Source organism: Varroa jacobsoni, unplaced genomic scaffold, assembly GCF_002532875.2.
Source record: "Varroa jacobsoni isolate VJ856 unplaced genomic scaffold, vjacob_1.0 scaffold_919, whole genome shotgun sequence".
In the NCBI taxonomy this organism is placed as follows: domain Eukaryota; kingdom Metazoa; phylum Arthropoda; class Arachnida; order Mesostigmata; family Varroidae; genus Varroa; species Varroa jacobsoni.
In genome coordinates this window covers 30,061-57,557 of record NW_019213821.1, presented here as the reverse complement: position 1 = coordinate 57,557, position 27,497 = coordinate 30,061, and the positions used below count along the sequence as shown (strand labels likewise).

The 27,497-nt window shown below is 43.4% G+C and overlaps 1 protein-coding gene across 1 annotated transcript in view; it reads left to right on the top strand.

The window, feature by feature from the left end:
- Positions 1–26,270, top strand: part of CadN (neural cadherin) — a 137,230-nt gene extending 110,960 nt beyond the window's left edge. Inside the window, exons 4-16 of the mRNA XM_022841256.2 lie at positions 2,181–2,427; positions 7,456–8,066; positions 11,226–11,379; positions 12,599–14,157; positions 16,112–16,227; positions 16,901–17,065; positions 17,918–18,170; positions 18,413–18,684; positions 19,469–19,759; positions 19,911–22,309; positions 22,516–23,483; positions 23,876–24,346; positions 24,736–26,270. Coding sequence (XP_022696991.1) covers positions 2,181–2,427; positions 7,456–8,066; positions 11,226–11,379; positions 12,599–14,157; positions 16,112–16,227; positions 16,901–17,065; positions 17,918–18,170; positions 18,413–18,684; positions 19,469–19,759; positions 19,911–22,309; positions 22,516–23,483; positions 23,876–24,346; positions 24,736–24,851 — 7,622 coding nt within the window. The 3' untranslated portion in view covers positions 24,852–26,270. The remainder of the gene's footprint in view (positions 1–2,180; positions 2,428–7,455; positions 8,067–11,225; positions 11,380–12,598; positions 14,158–16,111; positions 16,228–16,900; positions 17,066–17,917; positions 18,171–18,412; positions 18,685–19,468; positions 19,760–19,910; positions 22,310–22,515; positions 23,484–23,875; positions 24,347–24,735) is intronic.
- Positions 26,271–27,497: the final 1,227 nt, after the last annotated feature.

Genomic DNA, 27,497 nt, shown 5'->3' with positions numbered 1-27,497 from the left:
CTTAAGCTGTGTTTTTCTACTGTACGAGTTTCGTGCAGCCGTAAGGGAACTGTAGTTAGGTCTTGGTGATTTTGGCATTTCTTCCATCCGCCTACATTTAAAGTAAGTGTATCATCTGTTGAATATTTTCTCAGTGCGGATGAAGCGCACTCCCAAGAAGAGCAGGTGTAGAAATGTATGATTTTATATAAGTAGCTTCCTGTACAAGACATTATCAAATGGAGCGTATTTTCATTTCGGCTGTTAAAGAACAATAAAATTAGTTCCGATAATCATAAATATTATGATCGTAAACTCGACTGATATTACGTACAAGTTCGGTAGCCAAATGAGGTGAAATGTCTTTGTTTGTTTATCGAGTATTATATTCGAAATTAAAGTTTATGATGGGGTTGGGCAATTGCTATTATTTGGGTACCTCGTTTAACGTTCACTGGTGTATAAATATTGCAAGGAGGTGAAGTATGACGTTTTTATGGGCACTTCTTTGGCATGGATTTGATCTCTACTGAAGATGTTGCATTACAGCGGGTCGTCTGTTGCATTATTTTCATTCTTCTTACTGGTCTTTCAGTCCTGCTATATTTTCATTGTTTTCAACACAATTAAAGAGCTCAACTTCGTTTGGACGTGCCTTTTCAGCGACTGCATCATTCGACTCTAAAGTTCAAGTCGAAAAAAACTTTGAGGAATCGCATTGACGACATTGTGTCCCTAGAATCCTATAGAAGTTCTGCTCGAAAACGGCACTTCTTATTTGCGGTCGCTTCTGAACAGATTTTTCTGAGATTTTCATATATCAACACACTCAAATAAAATACATACAAATAAATAAAAAGAAATACATAAGCTGTTTAGATAGTGTCGCAGTAAAGCAGCTATATGCATGCGTTTGTTTGTAATAAATATAAAGACTTTACCTTGCTTATTTAATTGAAAATGTGATATCACCATGGCGGTTCATGCGATTATGTGTTACCTTTCCGGATCTGCTTACCTCTCAGATTGTTTATCCGTTATTGCTATAGCCCTCTGGCATTTATGATTTTTGTACGCATTTTGACTACCGACGCTTCTATTCTTTGCACGCCATATACGTTTGTGACTGTAATGCACATGTTATCCCAATGCTGTGCCGTTTGAATGCTCGGAATTTCGTGACGGCAGTATGTTAGATGATCGAATATATTTTTTGCCACTTCTTTAGTTTATCTTCCGTATCACTGCACAGTAATGCGTTACTGTTTAACGTCGATCGGCGTATTCCGGTTTGTCCTGCGATAAGACGGCCATCCAAAACGCGTTTCCTTTGTTCGGTCTTTTATGTCGTGTGTATTGTCCTGATTGTTGTTGACGTGTGCCTAGACGTATATACTTACATGCGCACTTTCGCTTATTGCCGATTGTATTGATCTGCTTGTTTGCCAGCGGAAGGTCCCTGTAGTGGACGGGTTGTGCGCTTGAGTGAAAAATAGACCTTCATTCTACGGGACGACTGCGGCGATAATTGAAGTTAGCTCTAATGCTAATGTTTTATCTTTGTGCGAATCGAATATGGCCTCCTTGAAAGGCAGTGTTAATAGATGGTGCAGATTCAGCGGTCCTGGACGCTAATGTTCACCAAAACAACAACTAGTTTCTATTGGATAGTTTGCAAATAGAATCTGCTGCTGTTGCCGGAATAAGAGAGAGGCGGTCGCGATGTGGCTGTCCAACTTGTTCGTGTAGTCCTGAGTAGTGCGTTTGAAGCCACCCTGTGCTTTGAAGTAACTTCTTGTGTGCTTTACAAGAAAAAACTTCAGTGTTGTGGACGCTCGAAAAAGCCACCAGTTCCCTACAATTACAATAGCCCATTAGCCGCACCAGACAAACAGCCATAATGGTGTTCAGTGCTATTACCGTAATAATCGAGATATGCATTACCTTATCGATCATGCGATTGATCGCTGCGACGAATACAATAGAACTATGAAACACTGCTGTTATCACACCTCGTACGGGTTGGAACTTCATTTTCACTAGTTCTGTTTATTAGTTGACAGATGTGAGCTAAAGGGCTTTAGGTAAACCAATTGGAACATGATAAATAAACAAAATAAAAGGACATGGTCAGTCTGGGCAGAGAGAAAACGTTATGCTGTGCCTCATTGCTTATGCATTGTGTTCAATTAACCTTACAGGCGGTCAGCGTTTCGAAGTTGACGCGCTCTCCGGCGAAATCATCACCGTTGGAACAGCGCCGTTCATGCTTGATAAAGAGTATGTCCTGTACGTGAAAGCGGAAGATCTAAGCGGACCTGTTGGTGAGCGTCAATACCAGAGCACCAAGGAAGAGCGGCTATCTATTGTCGGTGGAAAACGACCTCCGCAGTTCTACGTTCCACAATACGAAGCTACCATTCCTGAAAGTCAGAAGAAAGACTCCGAGTACGTATTCGCGAGCCTCAAAGCACAAAGAACGAAAATAAGGATTTCAGAGATATCGGATAAGATATCATATATTTAGTCATTTTGAAAACCGGACCAAAATGCGAACATATTAAATAGATATTCGATCTGCAATGATCTTTTCCTATGGATACCTAGATCAGCACCGGTTATATCCAAATGAAAGATGTATTAATAAGTATGTCTCGTCGAAATGATTAACGAATGGCGAAAATTGCGAGCTTACGTATCGTTTCACATTGCTATTCTAATTAAAACACTGTTTTTTCTAGTACTTTAAACTTTTACAGCAAACATAGCAGCTACCCCGTATAAAAAGCGGTCCGTGCAGAATGACGACATCTCACGTGCGTGAGACGACGATAAAGTCGTTTCCATGGAATTTCTGTGTGTAGTCTGACACTCGGAGGGCGACAGATATGGGCATTGCCTAAATAATAACGCCAGGTGGGCTGTAATGTCGGTGGTGCTGTTGCTCTTGTTTTTACTATTGTAGGTATTTTTATTGCTGGCACTGCGTTGTGACGCCGACAACTACAATGGACATCACATCACATCACATCACAGCGGTTTTACAGTGACTGGTCGTTGTTGTTATACGTACGACCGACCGCCTGTCCGCCCTAAGGTCCGTTCGCAGTTCGTTACTTGTCTATCTCCGGGGGCCAATCTATTATTGTTGTTGTTGTTGTTGTTAAGGTGCCTGTGCGGACAATCGGCCCACACAGAGAGATGGTGCCCCCGTGATAGCATTGTCTTCGTGTGGATACATTCGCTCGCTGTGTTTGGTTGCCGATCAGCGGATGGAGTTGCGGAGTTGTGATGCTAATTCCGTAAATAGGTGATGTATAGTCGTCGAGGATTCTTAGTGGGCAGCACAAACTGGCCCGGAATGTCTCCCAAAAACTGGTACGGTCCGTTTAAATGGAAACCATTGCCTCTTCAATAAACTGTGATAAAGCGTGACATCTTTTTGGTGAAGAAAGCAATAAAACTGAAGAGAGCTTATTGAATTGTTCGCATCTCGGTTGGCATCAAGGAGTAAATGCTCGGAGCGTATAGAAGGTTAACGATAGTGAAGAATCATAACAGCGAAAGAAGAAAATACGATTCGATATGGTTCAGTCCACCGTCCGACCCAGTTTATGCTAATGGTGCTGCCCATTTCTTTAGTTATTCTCAAAAGGATTTAAGTTGACCTCCCTATCGGCTGATCCCTGAGCTGGTTAACATACGGAACATTAAAAAAAAAAAGCGCCTCGTACTCAGTATAATGCTGGTAATGAGCTGAAGGGAAGCCTTTCCAGAAGCTGATGGAGCAATTGAATTGCTATTTATGGATATAACAATACGCTACGGGTTCTACATTTACATGCAAATCAAAACTACAACCAATAAATAATGCTGCCCGTGAGAATATTAACGATGTTATCAATAATAACCTTCATAGCATTAATAAACAACAAAAGCCGTAGGCGAAAGAACGGAAGACCTCGACCATTCTGCATTGCATCACTACCATTGGCTTGACAATACTGTCACTGCGGCTGTAGGTGTCAGCCAACCTGTTATAATCTAGCTACGTACGTGGGATATAGGGGAAACGTACGATGCCTGTATGACAGTAGCGTATTGGACTCGTATGGTATGTTCTTAATTGCCATCATTTCTCAAGTAGACACATCGTTTACTTTAAGAGGCCAAAACTTTTTATAAGGACTATTGGACACTGTAGCAACTAGTTTGGTAAACATATGTTGAATCAAAGGTATCGCTTAATAACACTGGATATGAAACAGTGGCAGATGAAGTTACGCTCGAGGTTATTCCTGCATCAGTCGTTCTCGATTATAAGACTTTGACGACGAAACCTGTGTTGAAATACCTGTTGTAATTGTTTTACATCCACTTCAACCGCTGTCCTCAGTGTACAGACATGTTCGTGTGATCTGCTTTGTCCCCGCTTAATGTATTGTTACATGATCGTGGCATAGTATCAGACATCCGCATATACCTTTCTCTGGTGGATCCGCACACCCGGCGGGAGAGTCGTTGTGATGCCCTCGTCGTCTTCTTCGTGCTCGTTATTGTTGCCTCTGCTGTTGGTTTGTTGCTTCGATTCTAACAACAACAATAACAAAGACTATGTGCATTGTCTCGTGGCCAGCGCGGGTGGAATGGCTGTGCGTTTTGACTGTCCTCGCTATTGTTAATGTCCAAGGCGCTATTGCCATCGTCGTAGAAAGAATAACCGAAGGCGATTGTTGTTGTAATAACAGCGGCAGCAACAACCCCCGTCAAATCCCTGTCCCCTATCCGAGCCGGACACGGCTGGCTGCGAATGATAAAAGTAAAGAGGTTTCCTTAGGCATTAGTAACGATACTCGTCTTTATGATGGAGTGCACCTGTTGTCGATGCCACATTTTCTTTTGCCAGCAATGGCGTTCCATTTTGCTCCGCACGGACGGGTACTGTATTTTCATCATACGATCACAGGCGCGTCTCACTCCGATCATCTCTCAACTGATCGATATTTAAGTAACGAAGAAAGCGTTTAGCTAATCCTGTGGGACCGTTTATGTCCGGTCGTGGTGTTTGTGGATGTTTGCTTAACAGTTTTCTGTTGGCTGTTCACGGTTATTAAACCTATTTTTGTTGCTGCTGGTATTTCGTGAAGATATAACAGAAAATATCGTTGTCTTCGTCTTGTCATTGAAGAGCGCAGAAATATATTCACTTTGAGTTGGATTTTGCCCTTTGCGGAGACAGGAACGTCGAACTGACAGTGGTCGCCCGTTTGCCCGTTCATTCACTCAGGCACAGCTCGGCGACTGCATTGTGAGCTTTTCGGTGAAAGATGACCCTTGCCACCATCACCACGAGAGACTGGGTGCGCTTCATCACTAGATGGCCCGCCGCAGCTAAAACCGTTGTTGCAAAAGCAGCAGTCTGCTGCTGTCACAAACTCTAGCGTAATCAGATGCGACGACGGATGCAGCAGTCGTGAAGCATTGTCTTAGGTCGACGACCCTTCAATGGAAGATGAGTTACTTGGATGTTACTTGAATAAGCAAAACGACAGCGGCGAAAAAGCTAAAGATAAAACAAGGGACGACAGACAACTCAGAAGGTATTTTCATCTCTCTTGGCGGCTATACCATTTCTTCCTTTCGCCGTGCCCCTTCTGCTAGCGTCGAAGTGGAAAGGGCAGTGACTATAACAGTTGTTATAATTGTTACATAGGCGGCGTGGGTGCAGCCATCGAGGCCGGTTAGAGTTTGGGTTCTACCGCTTGGGCGTAAGCGCCAGCTGCTGTTTTCTGTATAGTGTTCGCAAATGCTGTACTATGTAGGATGTTACTAGTTAATTTAAAATGGTAATCAATTTTCACAAAGTGTCTTCCTTTGCAGGTAGATGTGTTTCAATTGCCGTTTTTTTGTACACATATGCTTTAGTTCAGTAACATCTATAAACCAAACAAAACCTCGTATTTAATCCATTTAATTTTCAGGCTACATTGATTATTATTAAATGTTAGCGTGAGTCCTTCACAATGTTCTGCTTTCATATTGAGTTTTGATACTACCGTCCGTTTCAATATGTATGCACAGAAGTATGTTATGAGCGCTATGGAATGTATATACGTGTTAACTACAAATAAAAAAGACATCCAATGCAACTTTCGATAGAACGAGATATGGTAATATCGCTAGATTAGTAAATAGTTTTTCTCTGCCCCCATGTACGGTCGACGCTGTACAAACGTAAGAATGAATTGCTGCGGCACTATCAGTGGTTGCAGCGTGCCCACCGCGTGCGTGCATTTTTGGCTCTGACGTGCACGCTCCGTTGATTCGCATCGGCCAATGATTTTTCTGCATCCACGTGATTTAGACTAACGGAGACTTCTGCGAGTTTCTTCGAAGTAAACTGGTGCACTTCTGCATCAGATGATGTCGCTTGAAAAAATATCATGAACTTCCCTTTCTGCGGTTTTGTGTGGGAGGCCTAACGCAGGTTTACTGCGCAAAACGTGCCGGTGGTCGAAAAATGAAGAAGGGGCTGCGGTAATTAAAATGACAGAGTCGGTTCTGCTAATACTCTTTCCATATACCAACGAGAAGCGGCCGGATCAAGCTAAACCACAAACCCGAAGCCACCTACCTGACCTAATTAATTATAGTAGCTAACTAAATAAATTAGAAGACTTGATTTGGAAGTAAAGACGAGCAACTTTATTTTCGCGATTCGGAAAGATATGCGATCCAGATTAACTTACTTGGTTTTAGTTAAAGACGGCACCGGCACTTGCATTTTTCAACTTGTATTCTATAATCTGTTAGTGCACTTTAAAGTGTTCGGAATTATATAGTATCAGAAAATAACATTCTATGGTCTGACGAAAGTATTTTGCCAATGAAATATACGGTCAAATTGATAACTGACAGGTAATGGCGTATGCTATTTACTCTACCCAGAATAAATGGCCTAGTCCAAACAAGAGATAATCTAAGAGTAACTTCGGATGTATCAATCGAACGAATGCAGTACGGTATATCTGAAACATGTAGCTCTACTTGGTTAAAAAATTGTGATTATACTCAATACGTAAAGCTTTCACATAATAGCACGAATTTCTTGATTGAACTTCAAATTTCTTTTTTTTTTTTTAAATTAAAGAGCAGAGCCTAGACAACCGTTTTGCCTCGACAACTTAATGCCATTGATATCGTTTAACCAAGTTGCTTATATACATATATATATTATCAACTTTCAACGTATATATAAAACGGTTCATGCGGTATAAACGTCCAAGGAAGAGAATTTATATTATTTATACATTTTATGAGAATTTATATATAGAATGTTATGTCAATAAGTAGAGAGAATATCTGTAACGATATTCAATGTCATTTACCATGTATTGTCCATCTAACAAGTGTTCCATGTCTTTGGTTAGTTAAGTATACTGACATGAAGCACACTACTCCATTTTCTGCTTACAGCATCATTGAGGTAAAGGCTAAGTCATTTGCTGACCGCGAGATCCGTTATACGCTAAGGGCACAAGGTAAAGGCGCAGGCACATTTAACATTGGCCCAACATCTGGTATCGTAAAGCTGGCCAAGGAGCTGGACTACGAAGACCTCCGTCAGCCGAAGAGTTATTCGCTTGTGGTTACCGCCACCGAAGATTCCGGCGGTTTTTCTACTTCGGTCGAGCTCGTTATTAAGGTGACCGACGTGAATGACAATGCTCCTCGCTTCGAGTTGCCGGATTACCAGGCGCACAATATCGATGAAGACGTGTCAGTCGGCACGTCGATCCTGCAGGTGAAGGCAACTGATATGGACACGGGTCGAAATGCAGAAATCACGTATTCACTAGACAAAGAGGACTTCACTATTGACTCGAAAGGGAACATCTACTCGAATAAGCGGCTCGACGCGGACGTGAATAACACGTATGTCCTGACAGTCAAGGCGACCGATCGCGGCGAACCACCACTTACCGGGACGGCGACTGTGCGAATCTATACGGAGAACAAAAATGACGAGGCGCCGAAATTCTCGCAAGATGTGTACACGCCAAACGTCGATGAAAACGCAGGACCTGGTAAGCAATTGATTCTGCATCGACGAAGTGACGGTCAAAACAAGCGATCCGTCAAACAAAGTTCTGTAGTCGAGCAGGAAAAAAGACGCAGAAATATAGACACAGAAAAAAATGCACCTCCGATGAGTAGAACACTGGAATAGTATAAGGACTCCACTCAAATTGATATTATCTTGGGTTAAAAAAGAAAGTAAAGCATTTCGAAACATTAGATAGGATCTGTGCCTAAGTAATTATATATAGCTTTAACAACGAACGTTCAGCATTACATGGTCGCTTTTTTAACTCTCCTTTAACGATCATCGACTGACTTTTTCTAACTGAGATTTACTTTTATGCTACTTATACATGGCGATACAGTCAGATAGCACCAGTACCAGTAGAGTGCATGCTGTTCCCACCGTTGAGAACACTGTTATCGTAGGCCCCATGTTGGTTTATTTGACCATTGCATCGGCCAATATTTAAGGAATACAACTATTTATTTACATGCACGTCTACTAAAAAATAGAAAATACGTCGTGCTCTCAACGTATATTGACGTAGTTCTCTCAGGAAATCACTGAATTTGTTAAACGTTGTAATCCGTTGTGCAGTTTGAAAGCATCGAAGGTCTATGTAATACACGTAGTTGTAACGTGTTGTTGGCGGCGACGTTGGATCTGAGCTAACGGCGAGATATTCCCTATCGATTGTACCCCCTTTATGACTTTTTTGACGTCGCATCTCTCGTTTCTTTTCAGTAGGGCAAGCAGATAAACGGCACGGATGGCACGAGCGATTATATAGTATTATAATATTTACAGTATAGCAAAATCGAATACAGGGCGAAACGATACAGATTTTTCCCTAATCATTTTCGGCTGCTGCATTTCCGTGCTGAAAGCCTGCAACCGTTCATCGCTAGAGTTTCCGCATACGATTCCGCTCTATCTTCACGCCTGCTGTTCGCCAACCGCCATAGCGGCTGGTTTTGGACCCCGCTCGTTCTAATACACACTAGTTCCGTTTTGGCCCGCCGTTCCCGTGTTTTGGTCTCACAGACGGTAGTGTCCGCTATTCCAGCTGTTTTTTTTTATCACAAGTCTCGCGGGGGGCCAACACAGAAGGACCGTTTTCCAAAAGCCAGCCCAAACGGGCCCAAGTCTCTGCCATTTGTTCTGGAACGACGAAGCGGTGAAGTTCGTCGGTCACTGCAAGCCGAGCCTTTTTCCCCCTTGGCATACGATGGGAGGGTCGATTCATCTATAAAGCAAGGAAAGGTTCTTATCTGCTCTCCTTTCTTTACCCCTCTCCGTTTGCCATACAGCCTATTCTCTGTATATCAAAGGTCTTTTCCTTTCCTTACACAACGACAAGGAACGGATTGCAGGAAAGTTGAACGAATGCTTAAGGAACGAAGTCGAGACGACCCTTTAGACCTATTTTTATGACAAGGAAAAGTTCAGGATGCACCTGCACTGGATGAGATGGGGAGTGAAGCTAGTATATAGAACACAGAGGTTTATAGTGAGGGGACTTTAACGACTGGCAGAGAAGACAATGATGGTGATGATCAAACGTTGATGGTGGTGTTGATGTCAACGTTATCTTGCGCTGACATAATTCTCTCTTTCGTTTTGCTGTAAGTGTGATGAAAGACAACGATATACGTATATTGCAGTGGCAATAGTACCGGTGCAGCAATAACTATGATAGTGATATATTAAAAGCATTCAACGAGACTCAATGCTAATAAATATCGCGGGTTCCTACTCAGCTCCTAGTGAGCGAGCTACTAATAGCTTAGTTTTTAACTGCAACGTGACAATGTAGTGAACTGCAAACGACGGGTAGGTGGAACATGGAGTAAACGATGAAGATGCCAACACCGGCCGCGATGACATTGGTAGCGGCGGCCGGGGCGATCATTAGATATCGTATACCTCTCCTCTAACGACTGCTAGCACGCGTCTTTCTTTATACTGTCTGTCTGCGGTGTTTCTAAGTAAACAGGCTTAAAAGCATTGTAAATAACATCAGGGTTAAGTGTGTGAGGGTAAGGGAGGTAGGGACGAGAAATGGTTCATGCACGCCCTGTTCACACTCAACGCGGTCGATGAGTGTTGGAAATATATAGTGAGGGAACTGATGAAGGCCACACGAGCGATGAAAGATGTCCCCCCGGTAGAACTTCGAGGCTTGAATGCTTCATGGTTAGTACTCGGTTAACTGGCTGCTGAGGGAAGGTTGGCGTTTGCACCGTTTGTCTTCCGTATTCGACGTGTTAACTGGAGAAAAAATGTCCATAGGGTGTTTACTACATAGCATACCCCCTTCCTTACCGCTTTCAGCCTTGACCTTTCTCTGTTAACCGGGCTTCTGTCTCGGAATAGATGACAGGATAGCCAAAATAATATCGCGGACACGTTCATGCATGTATAGACAGGAGACAGCATGCTCACAACTATATAATATCGGGTCGTTCCCTCGTATTACGGTGAAGAAGAGAGAACGTATTACGGTGCTAAAAACAGGATAAACAACAGAAGCAACATATTTTTCAGAAAGGGGAAACGGTTTTTTTGGTGGCACCGACGAAATCAATGCTATAACACCATCATTGCTGCTGCTCGTGGTGGTAGCGTGCTTATTGTTGCGTTTCGGAATGTCGTTGCTCCGCTGACCTATTGCGACGCTACCGTTATACGGCCTTTTAACTGTTCTAATAGAAGCAAATGAAAGCAGCTTTCATATATAGGGTTGTTTCTCGCTAGGTTATTTTCGATTTCTCCCCGCAGAACGCGAGGTGTAGTAAATGTTATAAAACTTAGCGTGGAAACTTCGAAAATAGTACCAGCTAACTGCCGAAACGAATCTGGCACAATAAGCGGGAGATGCGGTGCGAGTCTTTGGCGATTTCAGTTCTCATGAGTTCTTCCTTTGAGCCTCATCGTAGATTTAAAGTAGGTTGAAAAATGAGTCCATAATGATCCTATGTACATATATGAGTAAAATGATGGCACCCTCTCGCGGCAATATTTTGCATCTTTACACCCTAAGAATGCATTGCACTTGGAGTAGAAACGTGAATGCATTTTAAGAGATGCCTCCGAGGTAACTCTAATAGCAGTATTCCGTTACCACCTGTTTTGTATTTCTGCTTCTGTGACAACACAGGTACCCTAGTGACAACGGTGGTTGCGTCGGACAAAGACGGCGATAATGTTCTATTTGGCTTCGTAAACTCTGGAACGACTAGCGGTATGTTCCAGATTGAAGAACGAACCGGAGTGATCCGTTTGATTGACACCGGAAAGATCAATCTCGACAGGTAAGCAAACAATTTCTTTGTTTTTGCTTGCGCCCTATGTTCTCGACACGTTGGTTACGACGACTCTGTCTGGAAAAACTCTCATATTATCCTTACGGCCCATTATTATTATTATTAATCCGATATTTATTGATGAGTAACTGTGTATGTAAATAAGGTGGTAGCGGTTCTCAATTGGGCCCCTAACGATATCTGTGGTTTTCTGCGCTTAGGCTTGACTAGATGAAAGAGAACAAGATTTCCATTGCTGAAAAATAGAGTAACAGTCAGTATCGTGTTTTTGTCATTCTGTGACCTTGCAACAAATGTTTCATTTTGTAACTTCAGTGCAATTAAGCCTTCATAACGCTAGGCCCTATCCGTTACTCTTTACGACCATTTTTCAGTTTTAAGAAGAAAGTGACCTACATTTATTTTCATGTAAATACTAATGCACGGTAAACAAAGCAAGAATGTAATAATACCATATTCATCACAGAAATTTTTAAAATTTCCCTAAAAAATCAACATATTTAATCTCATTGTGAAAAATCGAGTTATTTAAAAATATAGTTTTGTGTCTATTAAATAGAGCTCGAGAAACCAGGCAACTTTCGCACTTTGACTCTCAGTTATGTGGCATAATTAATTGTTAAAAACGCATTTTTTTTCGTATTTCTAGTTTAAGACCACAGTTAATTCTCTTAAGGCATTTAATGCTCTCGTTAAGCCTATTCGCACAACCGCAAAAGCCCTTAAGAGGTACCTAACCATGCAATACAAGGTTTGCATGTATATACTAAGTACATATGTGTAAACACCTAGTCGCGTCAAGAATGATTAGAGAACAGTGAGATCTTGCGCATATATTACCCTTCTGTGGTAACGCATGTTTCCATGATAGCTAGCTATCTCTATACGTTATCAATGATGTTCTCGTTTGCTTTAACTTACGATCAAACTGTTTAAGCATAGCTCATGTGTATTTTCCGTTGGTTTGCGATTCTTCGTTTCTACGTCGTATTAGATTGCATGATGTTTTATACGAGTTCCGCTCGCACTTTTCTTCCGTTTGTTTCGTATTTATCTCGTTTTATCTGGTATTTTTTGTGCTTTTACATGCCATCAGCTTGCCTTCGTATAGCAGTTAAATTATGTTCTGTGAAATTTCTTCAAGTGAACTATCCGTGTTTTTATTTTCTGTGCCGTTGCCGCATTCATTGCGATATATCGTTCACAGGGACAAGTACGAGTTGAACGTGACGGCACGCGACGATGGAGCGTGCTGTAAGAATGGGGCTCTCACACCGCATACTTCTACCGCTTTAGTTGTCGTTTTCATCACAGATGTCAACGATAACAAGCCCGTCTTCGAGGACTGTGGCAGTTACGCACCGAAAGTTGAGGAAGGTGCCCAGAGTGGCACATCGGTGATCCGCGTCCGCGCCAAGGACAACGATAAAGGTCATAACGGCCAGGTCCGATACTCGATGGTCCAGCAGCCAAACCAGAAAGGCACGAAATTCAGTGTTGACGAAGTTACCGGAGAGATTCGTACGAACAAAGTGTTTGACCGGGAAGGTGACGACGGACGGTTTGTGTCGGTCACGGTAAAAGCCACTGATCGTGGCAGCCCTCCACTTGAGGGTGTGTGCTCATTTAAAGTGGAAATCACCGACGTCAACGACAATCCACCGCTATTCGACCGGCAAGAGTATCGCGAGAACGTTAAACAGGACACGCAGATAGGCAACCCGATATTGAGGGTGTCCGCGAGTGACGAGGATGCCGATTTGAATGGCGTTATTATCTACAATCTAACAGCGCCGTACGACCCGACTGACCTGAATTATTTCAATATTAATCCCGAGAGCGGATGGATCCAGCTGAAGAAACCGCTTGACCGGGACTCGTATCACTTGCGTGCGATCGCCACCGATAAGGGTACTCCACAGCATTCGGCCACGGTCGAGGTTGTTATTGACGTGGTTGATCGCGCTAACAATCCGCCGATCTGGGACCAGCCTGTCTACGGCCCAATCTTCATCAAAGAGAACCTTGAAGTAGGTTCGAAGGTCATCTCGATTAAGGCTCGGTCAGGTATTCCCGATAATCCGGACGTATTCTACACGCTTATGAAAGGTAGCACCGAGCAAACAAACAAGAAGGATACGTTCTATCTGAATCAGCGAAACGACGGCGGCCACACATGGGCCGAACTCTTCGTCAATTATCCTCTTGACTACGAAAAGATACAGCAATACAACCTGACGATACGTGTTGAAAACAACGGAATTCAACAACTAGCCAGTGAGGCAACAGTTTACATCGTTTTAGAGGACGTCAACGATGAGATTCCGTTGTTCATTGAGCGTGAACAGGAAACGGTGCTCGAGGGCATGCCTCCAGGCACGAAAGTTACCCAAGTGCAAGCCGTGGACAAGGATGGCACATACCCTAACAACAAGGTGTACTACGCGATAGAGTCCAAGGATCAAGGTGATAAGTATTTTACGATTGATCGGGAGACTGGCGATATTTACACCAAGGTTGAATTCGACCGCGAGGAGAAGCTGGCGTATGCTATCCAGGTCCGCGCGGAGGACGGTGCACCCTCAGCACGGCCGCATATACGTGGCAACTCGCCAAATTCTGTAACAAAATATATCCGGATCGGCATTGGAGACAAGAACGACAATCCGCCCTACTTCTCACAAGGTCTGTACGAAGCGGAGGTCAATGAAGACGAGGATGTGCAACACACAGTGATCACCGTTACTGCCAAAGATAAAGATGAATGTGAGTATTTTAATTTAGCCTTTTTGCCTATAGGTTTGTTTGTTTCGAATAACAGCACCTAAGACTGAAGGTCTGATCGTGACTGTTTCGAGCAATAGGCAGAGTTTGTAGTAAGCTTGTTTCTGGATAACGTTTCTTCACATTATGCCTAATGGATGGGCTTCGTTAACTCCTCGTGTGTTTTATTCAGTTATTGCGCATTGTCTGTGGATAAACGCAAAATTATGAGCAGTGTTTCTCGTCTTCCAGGAATATTGCTTTCAATGCTCGTTCTGCCATTGCCAACTTTTCAAAAGCTCAAGAGATTAAAAACGAAAAATAGAAAGGGCTAAATCGTTGAAGTAAATCTTCCCCATATTTAATAGATATCTCACGTCATCTCATGCACCTTTTTTCCTAGCATTTCTTTCTGTACTTTCGAGACTTCTGTTTTTAGTAAGTCTGCTCATGTCGACGGGGTTTGTCGTCGAGGCAGGCGAGATCAATTTTTTTTTGTGCGACGAAAAAAATAAACCCGCTGACCGTGTTTAATTGGATATGCAATCAGACATTTCTAGTATTCCCTGCATTGTTTGCGGATGGCTCTAAATTACCCCATCTTATCGTTGCTTTTTTGACTTTCGCCGCCCGGCCACATTGCGGGATTAGCTCGCATTCCCGGCGACTCTTTTTATCATTACTCCCACTACCAACAGTAATCTTAGCGTGGAAGAAACGCTGCAAAGTGTGGCAGGAGAACGGATGATGGAGATGGGCGAAATCGTGAGAAGAAGACAGAAATTTGGCAAACCAGAAGCCAGCCGTAGTCTTTCGCCGGCACCACCTAATGCGTACATCTGAAATTAGATAGAATGACGTAAAATGGCAAAGCGAAATAGCAGTGTCATCGTATCATCACATAGGCTACCTCAGCATCGCTCATCAACGACTCAGGCAGAGCGAGGTAAAACCGACCAGGCCAACTGGCCTGCGTGCAGAAACTACGCTCTTTAGAGTAGAAGAGGATACCGAACCAAGAGGCTGAGTAAGCAAACGCAGCTGCAATAGCTCTCGTGAACGTTCTTTCTTTTGCTTCTTAGTTATCTATTCCCTTCTTTTTGCCTCTTCAGGCCAGCACCTTTTGCGAGCATCATGAGTCTTGAGGGAAAACCCACAACAGCCCTGAAAATAGTTGGACGTAGCTGCCGCATATATTGCAGAAAAGGAAGGCAAGTCCCAAAAAAATTGTGTTTTACCGTCCTCGTGAAAGGCTGTTGCCCTATGGTAGGGAAGTGGCAGAACAGTGGAGCTACTACAGACTCCGGGGAATGGGAAGGCGAGGGTTCTACGAAGGACTAGCGGGGGCTCAGAAAAGCGCCGACGGAATCTACTCTAATGAGGAAAAGTGCCATCAGCGCGTTATATGTCGCTGCTTTCATTAACTTTACATGATTTCGTACCTGCGCGATGGCACGGAGACACGAATCGCAGCGAGATAAAATTTTACGGCAGCGGATGTGTAGTGAGTTTGGAAATCAGGAACGCAGAAAGGGAGCCAAAAAATAGTTTGTTTATTCTATGCAGGATACACTGACTGTTGTTTACCCGTTTTGTAGAGGCTCGACCCTGTAAGTGTCTCTAGATGAGTATTTTTCACCTTTTAATTTTGCTTTTCGTTCTACTCATTATTAACGTTAAGGACAAAACTAGAAAATAGTCCACGTCCGATTATGAAGAGGCCGTAGCCTGTGCAAAGTACGAGAATAGGGATGTATGATTATAGTATGCTATATGGAGAAACTGTTGTTAGCTTTATTTTGTTGTGTTTAAAGCTATTGTTTACTTAAATACACATGGAACAAAAATCGAGAAAACAGACTTATCTCATTCAGCAGTAGAAGATCGTAATTCTTTCATTGTTACCGAATGGCTAACTCGTCGATATATTCCCAACGCGTGCTGTTGCTCTTTACAGCTTCCCGTATTCGCTACGAAATTACTCAAGGAAATATTGGAGGGGCATTTGCGGTTAAGAACGAGACTGGCGCGATTTATGTGGCTGGACCACTTGACTATGAGACCAGAAAAGAGGTCAGCTTTTCTCCGAACACCTTAAGAACGTGTCACGACTTGTGATATAATAAAAATAACGTATACTCTATGATTATGGCCAATTCTCGTTTCATTAACATTTTCCTTATATATATATTTTGTGATAATCATAAGAATGGTTATGACAACATGAAAACGGATAACTGACCATTTGTACACCCCTATTATTGAACTGATTAATATTTACACGCTGCTCTGGGACTGATGCCCTCATTTGATCGTCATCGTGTGCCTTGTCATCACCTACGCGTCTTTTACCGATCTGGTGTCGTTGTTGTCGACGTGATACGTTTCCGTTTCCGTTTATCTGCCATTTCGGCCAATTTACATTTCATTGTCGGAATTCGGCGCATTGTGTTTATTGTTTTTATCACTGACCTCATTGTCAATAACAGTATCGGCTTCGGCTGGTCGCCTCCGACAATCTAAACGAGAATCATACAACAGTTCTTATACGCGTCAAAGACGTTAACGACAACGCTCCAATTTTTGACCGACCAACGTACGAGGCACAGATCACTGAAGAAAACGATCGAAATCTACCGCAAAAAATTCTCACGGTGAGTCGGTTACGATGGTTGTTGCGGTGTTCAGCAATGTTTTGTTTCATGGCCCATGCCGCTTGCCTTGCTTGTTCGTTCTTCGGTTACAGTATAACCTCACTCTGACTGCATCTGATACATTGTCCGAGAACAATGCGACTGTCCACATCAAGATTAAGGACATCAACGACCTCCCGCCCAAATTTGAGCGGGGCTCATATGAAGCCACTATCCCTGAGGAAGACGATAGAGGGCTGCCTAAAAAGATTCTTCAGGTATTTTTTGTTTTTTAGACGTATGTTTTATTTACTCTTCTGTTCCTGAACTCTGCGGTAGTCTTCTGACAGTTAATGGCGAACGGAGTTATAAGTAACTAAATATCGGTGATTCACTTGTCGCTGCTAAAACTCTTCACGCTTATATGTTATAATTGGCCTTTTAATGCTTTTGTTATTTTGAAAGTTAACGTTTATGGTTTGTTAGGTTCTAGAAAATAATTTTGATTAGTTCTGATTCGCAACATTAGTGACATTATAATTATGTATATCTATCATTTTTTGCCAGTTGTTGACTGGGATGTTTTTGAAGGCACGAACAAAAGTGACGGATGTTTATTGAGTACATGTGTGTTAGAATTTAAGGTAAGTTAGTATAGACTGAACTTGCAAAAGTATAAATAAGATGGGTATAATGAGGGCACTATGGCTAAAAGCATAGATTGCCCATTGAGGAACACATTGAAGGACGACGAATGTAGAAAAATTTACACTTTGTTGCAGATCGTTATTTAATAAGGTTAAACGTCATATCTATGATCTTGAAATGACTTCTTCGTTCGATGCCATAGCACCGAAAAAAAAGGCCACACGTGGTGAACTTTTACCTAGCTTGCTCTTAATCACCTGCTCAATGTAGTAGCAGTCGCCATATTGTTTTTATTCACGTCTTCTCCATACCTTTTTATGAGGAGGAGAGTTTAGCTCCGACGTTTTGCTTCTGGAAAATCTAGCCACGCTCTAGTTACAAGACCGAATCAGCGGCCAATGTTATAATCGCTTTTTTTGCACTTGTTTAATGTGATATCGATGATCTCCGCGGGCTACACTTTCCGCTCATTCGCTCATTAGGTTACAGCAACGGATGGTGACCGAGACCGAGAGTCGGATATTGTGTACTTCCTAACCGGCCAGGGCGTGGATAATACCGACGCCGAAAATAACAAGTTCGCTATTAACCAGACAACCGGAGAGATTTACGTACTAAAACCCTTAGATAGGGACTTACCTCAGGGCCGCTCCCAATGGAGATTCACTGTGTTTGCGGAAGACGAGGGCGGTAATGGTTTGGTAGGATTTGCTGACGTGCTTGTTAATCTGAAGGGTGAGTATCGGAAGTAGTAGTAGACAGATCTGCGGTTGGGGCAAGGTATGCCATATAGTTTTTCGCTAGCTTCAAATTAGAACTCTCGAGTTACTCTAAATCGCTGGCTTAGCGGGCGTATGAACCCTAAAACGCATTATGACTTCTAGTTACGGTCGAGTAACATGGATAATAAACCACCAGTGATACTCATTGTTTGGGCATCTTCGCTTTGTTTCGTTTTTTTTTAAATCAATCAACAGACATCAACGATAACGCACCGTTCTTCCCGGCGGCCGTGTACACTGGCAATGTGACGGAGAATGGCACAGCGGGTATGACTGTCATGACGATGACAGCCACGGATTATGATGACCCGATGGAGGGCGCTAACGCGAAACTTACGTACTCGATCGAACAAAACCAGGTGAATGAAAATGGCGAGCTCATTTTCGCCATTGACGAGGAGACGGGCGTCATCTCGACAGCAGTCTGCTGTCTAGACCGGGAAACAAATCCCGAGTACACCATCAAGGTATGTCGAAGTGCCTATACATTGCGAACGCGCAGTACAGTCGCTTAGATTTTCGATGTGTGCGTTCAACGTGCAGAAGTGGCAATACAACTGATATGTTAGGCACTTCAGCTGGTCGAAGATACTTTTTGTGTCTCTTATACCACGGACCATCTAACGTGCTAAAAATTACAGACACAGTCGGCTTGTTTTATTGTGACGACATGACATCGGCGTCTTGCAGTAAAGCAGGATCTCATTCTCAGAACAGAGCTCTACAAAGATGCCATTGAGCCGTTAGTGTACCCATGCGTTTTATCTGATTAGCTAATCTAATTTCGAAATATGCCGAATTTTAGTCGGCTCAGTTTTATGAACACCTGCTTATGGTCTTCACAGTTGAGGTACTATTCCACTACTGTTTTCATCTGTAAACATCTGTTCTAAACTAACTCGAACATCTATCAGATATTTGAACAGGTCTAATATCTGTGTTAAGTTTTACACGAATCGAATTTACTGCTAACGAGGTAAAACATCTGTTCGACCTTTGACGATAGTATTCATCGGACACGAAAACAGGACACATTTCAACTCTTTAATCGATTGTACGCGCTGTCGACTGAAAGCGTTGTATAACATGGCGGATCTCCAACCATCTCGGGTGAATGACTGACTAGGTGCCACTAAAAGTATCCCGTTGAATTAGGTTAGCGCTTCAATTGTGGTCAACGAGATAGTCAAGATAATTGATCCTTCACGTGACCTTCGATTACGTGTTCCGTCCGACGTCATTGCATTGCAGGTAGTGGCGGTTGACGGTGGTGGTCTCAAAGGCACGGGTACCGCCACCATCAAGATCAAGGATATTAATGATATGCCACCAGAGTTCACCAAGAAGGAATGGTATGTCGAGGTGGACGAGACGGAGGCGGACAACATTCCGGAAGCGCCCATCTTGGTGGTTTCTGTCAACGACGGAGACCTGCTCGAGACGAACAGATTCTCGTATAAAGTCATCGATAGCTCATTTGGAGCAGACCGTTTCACCATGGTCACAAACTCCGACGGAACCGGTTCGCTCAAAATTGCCAAGGTAAATAAAACATCTTGCCACCAGTCGTAACTGAGGGCGCGTGTGCCGTTTTGTGCAAAGATAAATAGTTATTACAGCAACGTATTTGTAATCGGAGACTGGAGTGATCCGTAACAGTTATCCTCTATTAATATTGTTATCTTGATTTCAGCCCCTGGATTTCGAAGATCTCCAGCAGAGGTACGGCTTCAATGTAACAATACAAGTGAGTGACAACGGAGGAGAAAGTGCGGACCCTTACCATCTAGACTACGCTAAGGTACGTGTGAGGTTAAGGGATATTAATGACAACCGGCCTGAGTTCGAAAAGCCCAACATCGAGGTGTCCGTGCCCGAAAACTCTACCATTGGTTCGAGTCTGGCTACTTTCCGGGCAACCGATGCCGATCAAGGAGGCAAATCAAAAGTTAGCTATCAGATTGACAGGAGCTCTGATAAGCGGAGACAGTTTACTATCTCGAGTAGCGGTGTGGTCAAAATCCAGCGGCCACTCGATCGTGAAGAGACTCCTCGACACCAAGTGAAAATTTTAGCCATTGATGATGGAACTCCTGCGAGGACGGCGACTGCCACACTTACAGTGGTCGTATCTGACATCAACGACAATCCACCAAGATTCCAGTATGACTATAGGCCTGTGATCCCGGAGCGAGCACCACCCATGAAAGTTCAAGAGATCCTTGCCACCGACGACGATGACCGATCAAAAAACAACGGGCCCCCTTTCACATTCCGCATGGACCCTAATGCACCAGACTATATCAAGGAGCTGTTCCGCGTAGAGCACGATCCAACCGGAGCTAATGGCGATGGTATGGCAGTGGTACATTCAAAGGAGCAGTTTGATCGTGAGGTGCAAAAGGAGTACCTTGTCCCTATCTTGATAAAGGACTCTGGCAGTCCCAGCCTGACAGGGACATCCACGCTAACTGTCATCATTGGCGACAGCAACGATAATCGCATGCATCCCGGTTCTAAGAACATTTTTGTGTACAACTTTAAAGGCGAGAATCCGCCAACTAAGATCGGTCGAGTGCACGTCGAGGATCTTGATGACTGGGACCTGCCCGATAAGACCTTCTTCTGGGAGAACAATAAGGAGCACGAAAACTTCGAGCTTGACACCGATACTGGTATGATCACGATGAAAAACGTGACGGGTGGTGGCGTATACGAACTCAAGTTTCTGGTTTACGATCGTATGCACACGCAAGAAGCGACAGCTAACGTTACGGTTACTGTTAAAGAAATTCCGGAAGAGGCTATCCATAATTCGGGATCAATCCGTATTGCTGGAATAACCGACGAAGATTTCATCCGCGTGTGGGACTGGAAGCAACAGAAACAAGTCAAATCAAAGATGGAAGAATTCCGAGATATCATCTCCGAACTGGTTAAGACGAAGTCAGAAAATGTCGATATATTCTCGGTCATTTTGAAACAGGCGAGGCCACCAATTACCGATGTACGCTTCGCAGCCCACGGCTCCCCTTACTATAAGGCCTCAATGCTAAATGGCCTGGTAGCGCTCAACCGCCAGCTAATCGAACGTAAGGTGGGAGTGAACATTACGCAGGTTGGCATCGACGAATGTCTCTACGAGAACGTGAACTGCGAAGGAAGCTGTAGCAACGAGCTGATTGTGGAGAAAAACCCAGTTATGGTAAACGCCAACCGGACTTCGTTTGTCGGAGTCAATGCGTTTGTAAGGGCTGTCTGTGAATGTCTAGCCCGAGACTATTCCGCTGAAAGTCAACGAGAACGAACATGTCGCAGCAAACCATACCCATGCTTCAATGGAGGGCGCTGTTTCGATACTCATACAGGCATTCAGTGTAAATGTCCGCCAGGGTTTTACGGCCCTCAGTGCCAACAGACGACTCGCTTTTTTAATGGGAAAGGCTTCGCTTGGTTCCCACCGCTTCAGCAGTGCGAGAGCAGTCACCTGTCACTAGAGTTCATGACGACGTCTGAAAATGGTCTGGTGCTGTACAACGGACCAATCGCTATGCCCGATTCCGATGAGCTAATAGTGCAGGATTTCGTTAGCCTCGAACTGGTCGAGGGTAAACCTCGACTGCTGTTAGATTTCGGCTCCGGCACCGTCGAATTGACCGTAACACCGGAAGACAAAATTGTCGACGGGCGATGGCAGCGCATCGATTTATATTGGGATCGACAAACGGCTAGAATCACGCTGAATCACTGTATGCAGAGTCGATACCTTGATGCCAATGGCGGAGATCGCAGCCGATGTGAAAACGTGACCACACTCGACAATCCGATCCCACCATTCAACGAATTTCTAAACGTTAACAGCCCGCTGCAACTCGGTGGCGTACACGTTACCAAAGAGCTATCGCAGGCGTACGATTGGGCCTATCGGCCTAATATGGTCGAAGGCTTTAATGGATGCATAAAGAATGTTGTGCACAACAGCGAGATGTACGACCTGGCTAGTCCAGGAAGCAGCTTCAATTCGGTACCTGGATGTCCTCCAGCAGAAACAACTTGCGCTGAATCGGGTCACGCCCATAACTGCGGCCATGGGTAAGAATTTCTTCACCTGTTAAATTGTATTCGATCTTTTATTTAGGGTGACCTATTTTATGTTGTTATAGTATAGTTTAATATTAAAAAGCTTTCATTTGGAAAGTTTTTTTTACTTTGTAGCAGGGTAAGAACCAAATAGCTGCCTACTAAACTCAAGAGCAAAGTATTCATACATACGTTTTTGCCTTTTTGAACGATTTTAGACACTGTGAGGGATCATATCGTGGCGCAGAGTGCATCTGTGAGCCTGGCTATTACGGTCCGAACTGCGACCGCGAGACAAGCTCGAAGATGTTCCAGCAATCTTCATACATCAAGTATGCTTTATCATTTGACCCCCATCCATTCCGCACTGACGTCCAAATGCAGTTCCGTACTCGGCAGAAAAACGGTGAACTTCTGCGACTGAGCAGTAAACATGGCCGGGAGTATGCGATCCTGGAAATTCGCGATAAGAAACTTCGCTTCCGGTTCAACCTTGACCGTCATCGAAATACCGATGAGAAGGAATTATGGCTCCCGTACGTGTCGGTTAATGATGGCCAGTGGCACACCGTGAAGGTGCTCCGATTTGGGGCTATCGCCTCAATCGCTCTTGATGGCGGTTGGGGAAAACGCTTCAATGAGCTGCTCGACTTCAATTCGCCCCATCAGCTGTTGGCTGTCGAAAAGCAGCAGGTACTCGCCGGGGGCGATGTGCAATACGTTGGACCGGGTGTCACGGTTGTAGATAACGACTTCCAGGAGGGTTGTATGAACGATATTCGAATCGACGGCCGATCCTTGCCTATGGAGAGTGGTTCAGAAAGTGCCGCAGTACTAGAATTCCGCAATCTGATTGACGGATGCCCATCGAACAATCCCTGCCATGGAATCTCCTGCCCGCGACCATTTATTTGTGTCGATTTGTGGATGCTACACGAATGTCGCTGCTCACCTGGCTTCGCTATCACAGAAGATGGCAAGAACTGCACCGACCTGGACGAGTGCTTGGCAGAGCCATGTCTCAATGGCGGAACCTGTGTCAACCGCCGTAACGGCGAAGGATTCTACTGTCTTTGCCCCGATGGATTCGGTGGCGAGCTCTGCGGAGCCCTGCGTCAAGAAAAAATTATGCGTCTCAGTATGGCCGCACTAGCGGCTATCCTTGTCTGCCTGCTTAATATCCTTAGTGAGTAGCATTACTATTATTGAGAAAGTAATTAATACCGATACGTATCTCACTAACGTAGCCCGTTGTTTTCGTTAGTGATGTTGTTATTATTGTTGTTAATGCAAAATTATACATGATTGTAAAATGTATGCTGGTTTTCGTCTTCGGGTTGCATAGCTGAGTTCCTAATCTAACGCAGTGTACTTCCTATAGTAGCCAATTTCGAACCAAGGTTTTCTCCCACATGAACATCGCTTGCATGACTGTGCATGCACGAAGGTATAATAATCTACAATGATACATACTTGAGCAAATGTGCATTTCGGCAGATAGATGACACTCTTGACCTTCGTTCATCTTCTGACACGGCTGTTATTCTCGAATATATGCGAAACAATGATCTGTTACAGTTTTGGTACTGGTGATTGTGGCGTACACCCGGTCACGCCGTCCGGACCAAAAGTTCGGTGGCGGCCCGTGTGAAGATGACATTCGCGAGAATATCATCTCGTACGACGACGAGGGTGGCGGTGAGGACGATATGAATGCCTATGATATTACGCCACTGAGGATTCCTATCGAACCCAATGGTCATATGGCTGGTATGAATGGTATGAACGGACTGAACGGACTAAATGGAGGCATGCTTATGCAGCCCGGCCTCATGCATAACGGTACACTTAAGAAGCTCGGAGGGCCGAAAGCGGGCCTGCTGGCACCGCTGAAAGAGGGTCCTTTGTCCGACGTGTGCGACTTCATCTCTGAGCACTTAGACAAAGTAGACAACGATCCGAACGCACCGCCCTTCGATGACGTACGCACGTATGCGTACGAGGGAAGTGGATCAACTGCTGGTTCGCTCAGCTCTCTAAACTCCACTGGTAAATGTTTTTTTTCATGGATAGTTTGGTTGCGGATACGATGTTATTTTATGATTCTTATTGCAATTATTATTATTTGTTTTGATTTCATATACCTGTGTATATCCGAGTGTTACACATTGACTGATAATAATAAGAATATTGTTAAAAAATCAAATTATCAAAAAAGAGGTTTTATTTGCCGAATATTGGAGAAATATACAGAACACCAATAGCTAATGTCAAGTAACGTGTTTAGAAGCAAAAGTTAAGACCAATGACCAAATAAAAGCCTAGCAACGAAGCTGCCATCAATACCACGCTAGAACGTCGCTTACGGATTCCTATTTACCTTTAAATGTTCATTTACGCATCTTGCTTCTAACTCTGCTTTCTTTGCACCCCTGCAGGAACTGACGACCAGGAGCAGGACTTTGATTACTTGAACGGCTGGGGCCCTCGGTTCCAGAAACTGGCTGACATCTACGCCCAACAGAACGGGCCGCCCGACGGAAAGGACCACTAAATAAGTACGAATTTTTCGAAACTACTGTCACAACAGCCACTGCTCTGAAGAACGAAGAAAAGACTCTTCCTCGCAAACCCACAAATGACACCGCATTCGTTCGCGTGCATAGATCGCATTGCATTAATTGACTGACTCGCCTCCTTCACGACGACTATTGCTATAATACGCTACTACTGACTTCTTTAAGCTTAAAGCTTCTCATCATCCGCAAGCATCATTCATCGAAGGAGACGGAAGCACAGCGGTGGATTGATTATGATTTCTCATCTGATGAGCTTCAATCAAAACTACGTTATTACTAACATTAATTCAATTGCACGTATTCCATCTTCGTCGTACATCCAGATTAATGAAAGAGACCGTTTTGCTCGATATTTCTCCTGCTTTCCATTGCGCATGACTGACTGGTTGATTGATTCGTGGGCTGGGCTGGGAGATGGGAAGGGGGTTCGAGGGGTCAACGATGCATAACGTCGTGTCCATATTCCAACACGTACAGACAGTAATTCTGTAATAGTACTAAGTATTAATTATTATTATTATTATTATCATAGTAATTATAATAATAATAATCAATAAAGGTGATGTGTATAATGGACATGATGAAGCGACGGTGCAATGACTTGATGAAGTCGATGAGGGAGAAAATGACTGGAATTACAATTCCGTTGTGTTGTAAAATGATCTATTGAACGAGTGACCGTTGAATTAAATTGAGCACATAGAGCAGACCTGTAACGTTGATTGAGTAGAACAAAGATGTCGATAGTATCGAACACCATTGTATTATACAAATTGTGAACTGATGCCTCTGTGTATGTGTGGTTGCGTGTGCGCGGAAAAATTACTGATCGGTCAATCACAACCCTAAACAACTAATAACAACAGTAAATATAATAAGAAGATAAACAAACCCTAAGCGAAGAGCACTTAGCTCCACGTATAGCGCATTACATTATTATTATTATGTATCAATGGTGACCACAGAACATTACGCCAATCACACGAGTGAAGTGACAGATGCAGATGGTGAAGAAGATGAATATGGTGATGATGGGATTAGCAAGTGGCGTACTAAAGCCAAGAATGATTACGATTGAAGGACGAAAATGCTTTTGTAATTCCATTTGTATTATGTATTTTCTTTCACGCCGGAAGTGTTGGGTTTAGAGAAGGAAAGCGGAATAAGGCGAGAGAAGTTTAAGTTGATCAATGAACTGTAGCAGAGAAGTTATCGCACAGATGGCGTTGACACAAAGAAACCCTTTATCGGTGTCGCACAAAGCAACGCTCATTGTTTAAGTTAAGCATGAATTCAAGTGTGTATTTGTCGGCGTATCGGATAATGCCTGCAGTAAACAATGCCTACTCAACAACAATTCTAACAATGATAGCAATAGCAACAAGAAGAAGAAAGGGCAAAATGATATCGATTATGATAGAACTCCGTGTGTGTGAACGGCGAAAATCAACAACAATGATCAACAACAACCGCAGCAGCGACAACAACAAAAAATGTATTTACGATCGCACCTCCCGTGCACAATGAATGATGCAAAAATTATTATTACGATAACATCAATTATGGCTATGAAAATGGTAAAATACTTCGATAGCGTAGTGGATTCTTTCATGTAGATATGTGGAAGGATCGTGAGAGCGAAAAAAGGCAAACAGAAGAAGCAGTAGGAATTACGTATCATTTGCTATTCAGGGATTCCGGCAGCAAATGGCAGGGACACCAAAGTATTTTCTGCTATCTCTTGAGGAAACTGTACTTCTAGCATGAGTGGGTCACCTTTTTCCTGTTTCCTCTAAATAAGTCCCTTCGCTACAAGTGAATAAGGGATTAAACACAACTATAGAATCACTACTTTCTTGATCAAAGTGGATATCGTGTGGAACGATCCGTGAGGACTGCTACGTTTGGGTACTGCTGCGATTGTAAATATAGAGTCTGCAGTGGCAGAGTATCTCAGCCTAACCTTGTTGTGAAAATCTGTTGCCGGACTCCTGAACAGCCGAGTGAACTCCCACAAGATGGTGAGACAAACGTCCGCGAGAACAGTGTACATTTGTTGTCAAACGCATCGCAGTGACAAGATTTTTGCGTTGTAAATTTACACATTTTCCTTCCTTTGTACGTTCTATTACTGGCCGATGCACTGGCTTCACCCAGCCAGCACCGCCAAAAAGCCTCGACGTAGTGGCAGCGGCCAGCAACTGCCGTTTCTATATATATATATATATATATATATATATATATACACCATATTAATGCCAATTTAACATCAAATTCCAATTTGTTTTTCGAGTACATTATAATTTGCCAGATTTATTATGCCCCTAAATTGAATGGACGGTAGATTAAACACCTCTCAGGTTGTTACATCTGCTTGGATCATTTACAATACAGAGCGAGACCATAGTGATAAACAATATATATTGTACACATACACTCAGATGCAAAGCACACATGCACAGTAAACAAGGTAGATAGAAACAAGTCGCTCGGACATGAAAATCATCAGGTCTTTTGCGTAGACAGTTTTTCGTTGTGCGTTATTTTTATGTTTGTTATGTCTCATTTCTGTATGTGTATTCTTAACAACAACAACAGCTATTGTCTCTAAGTTACAATTA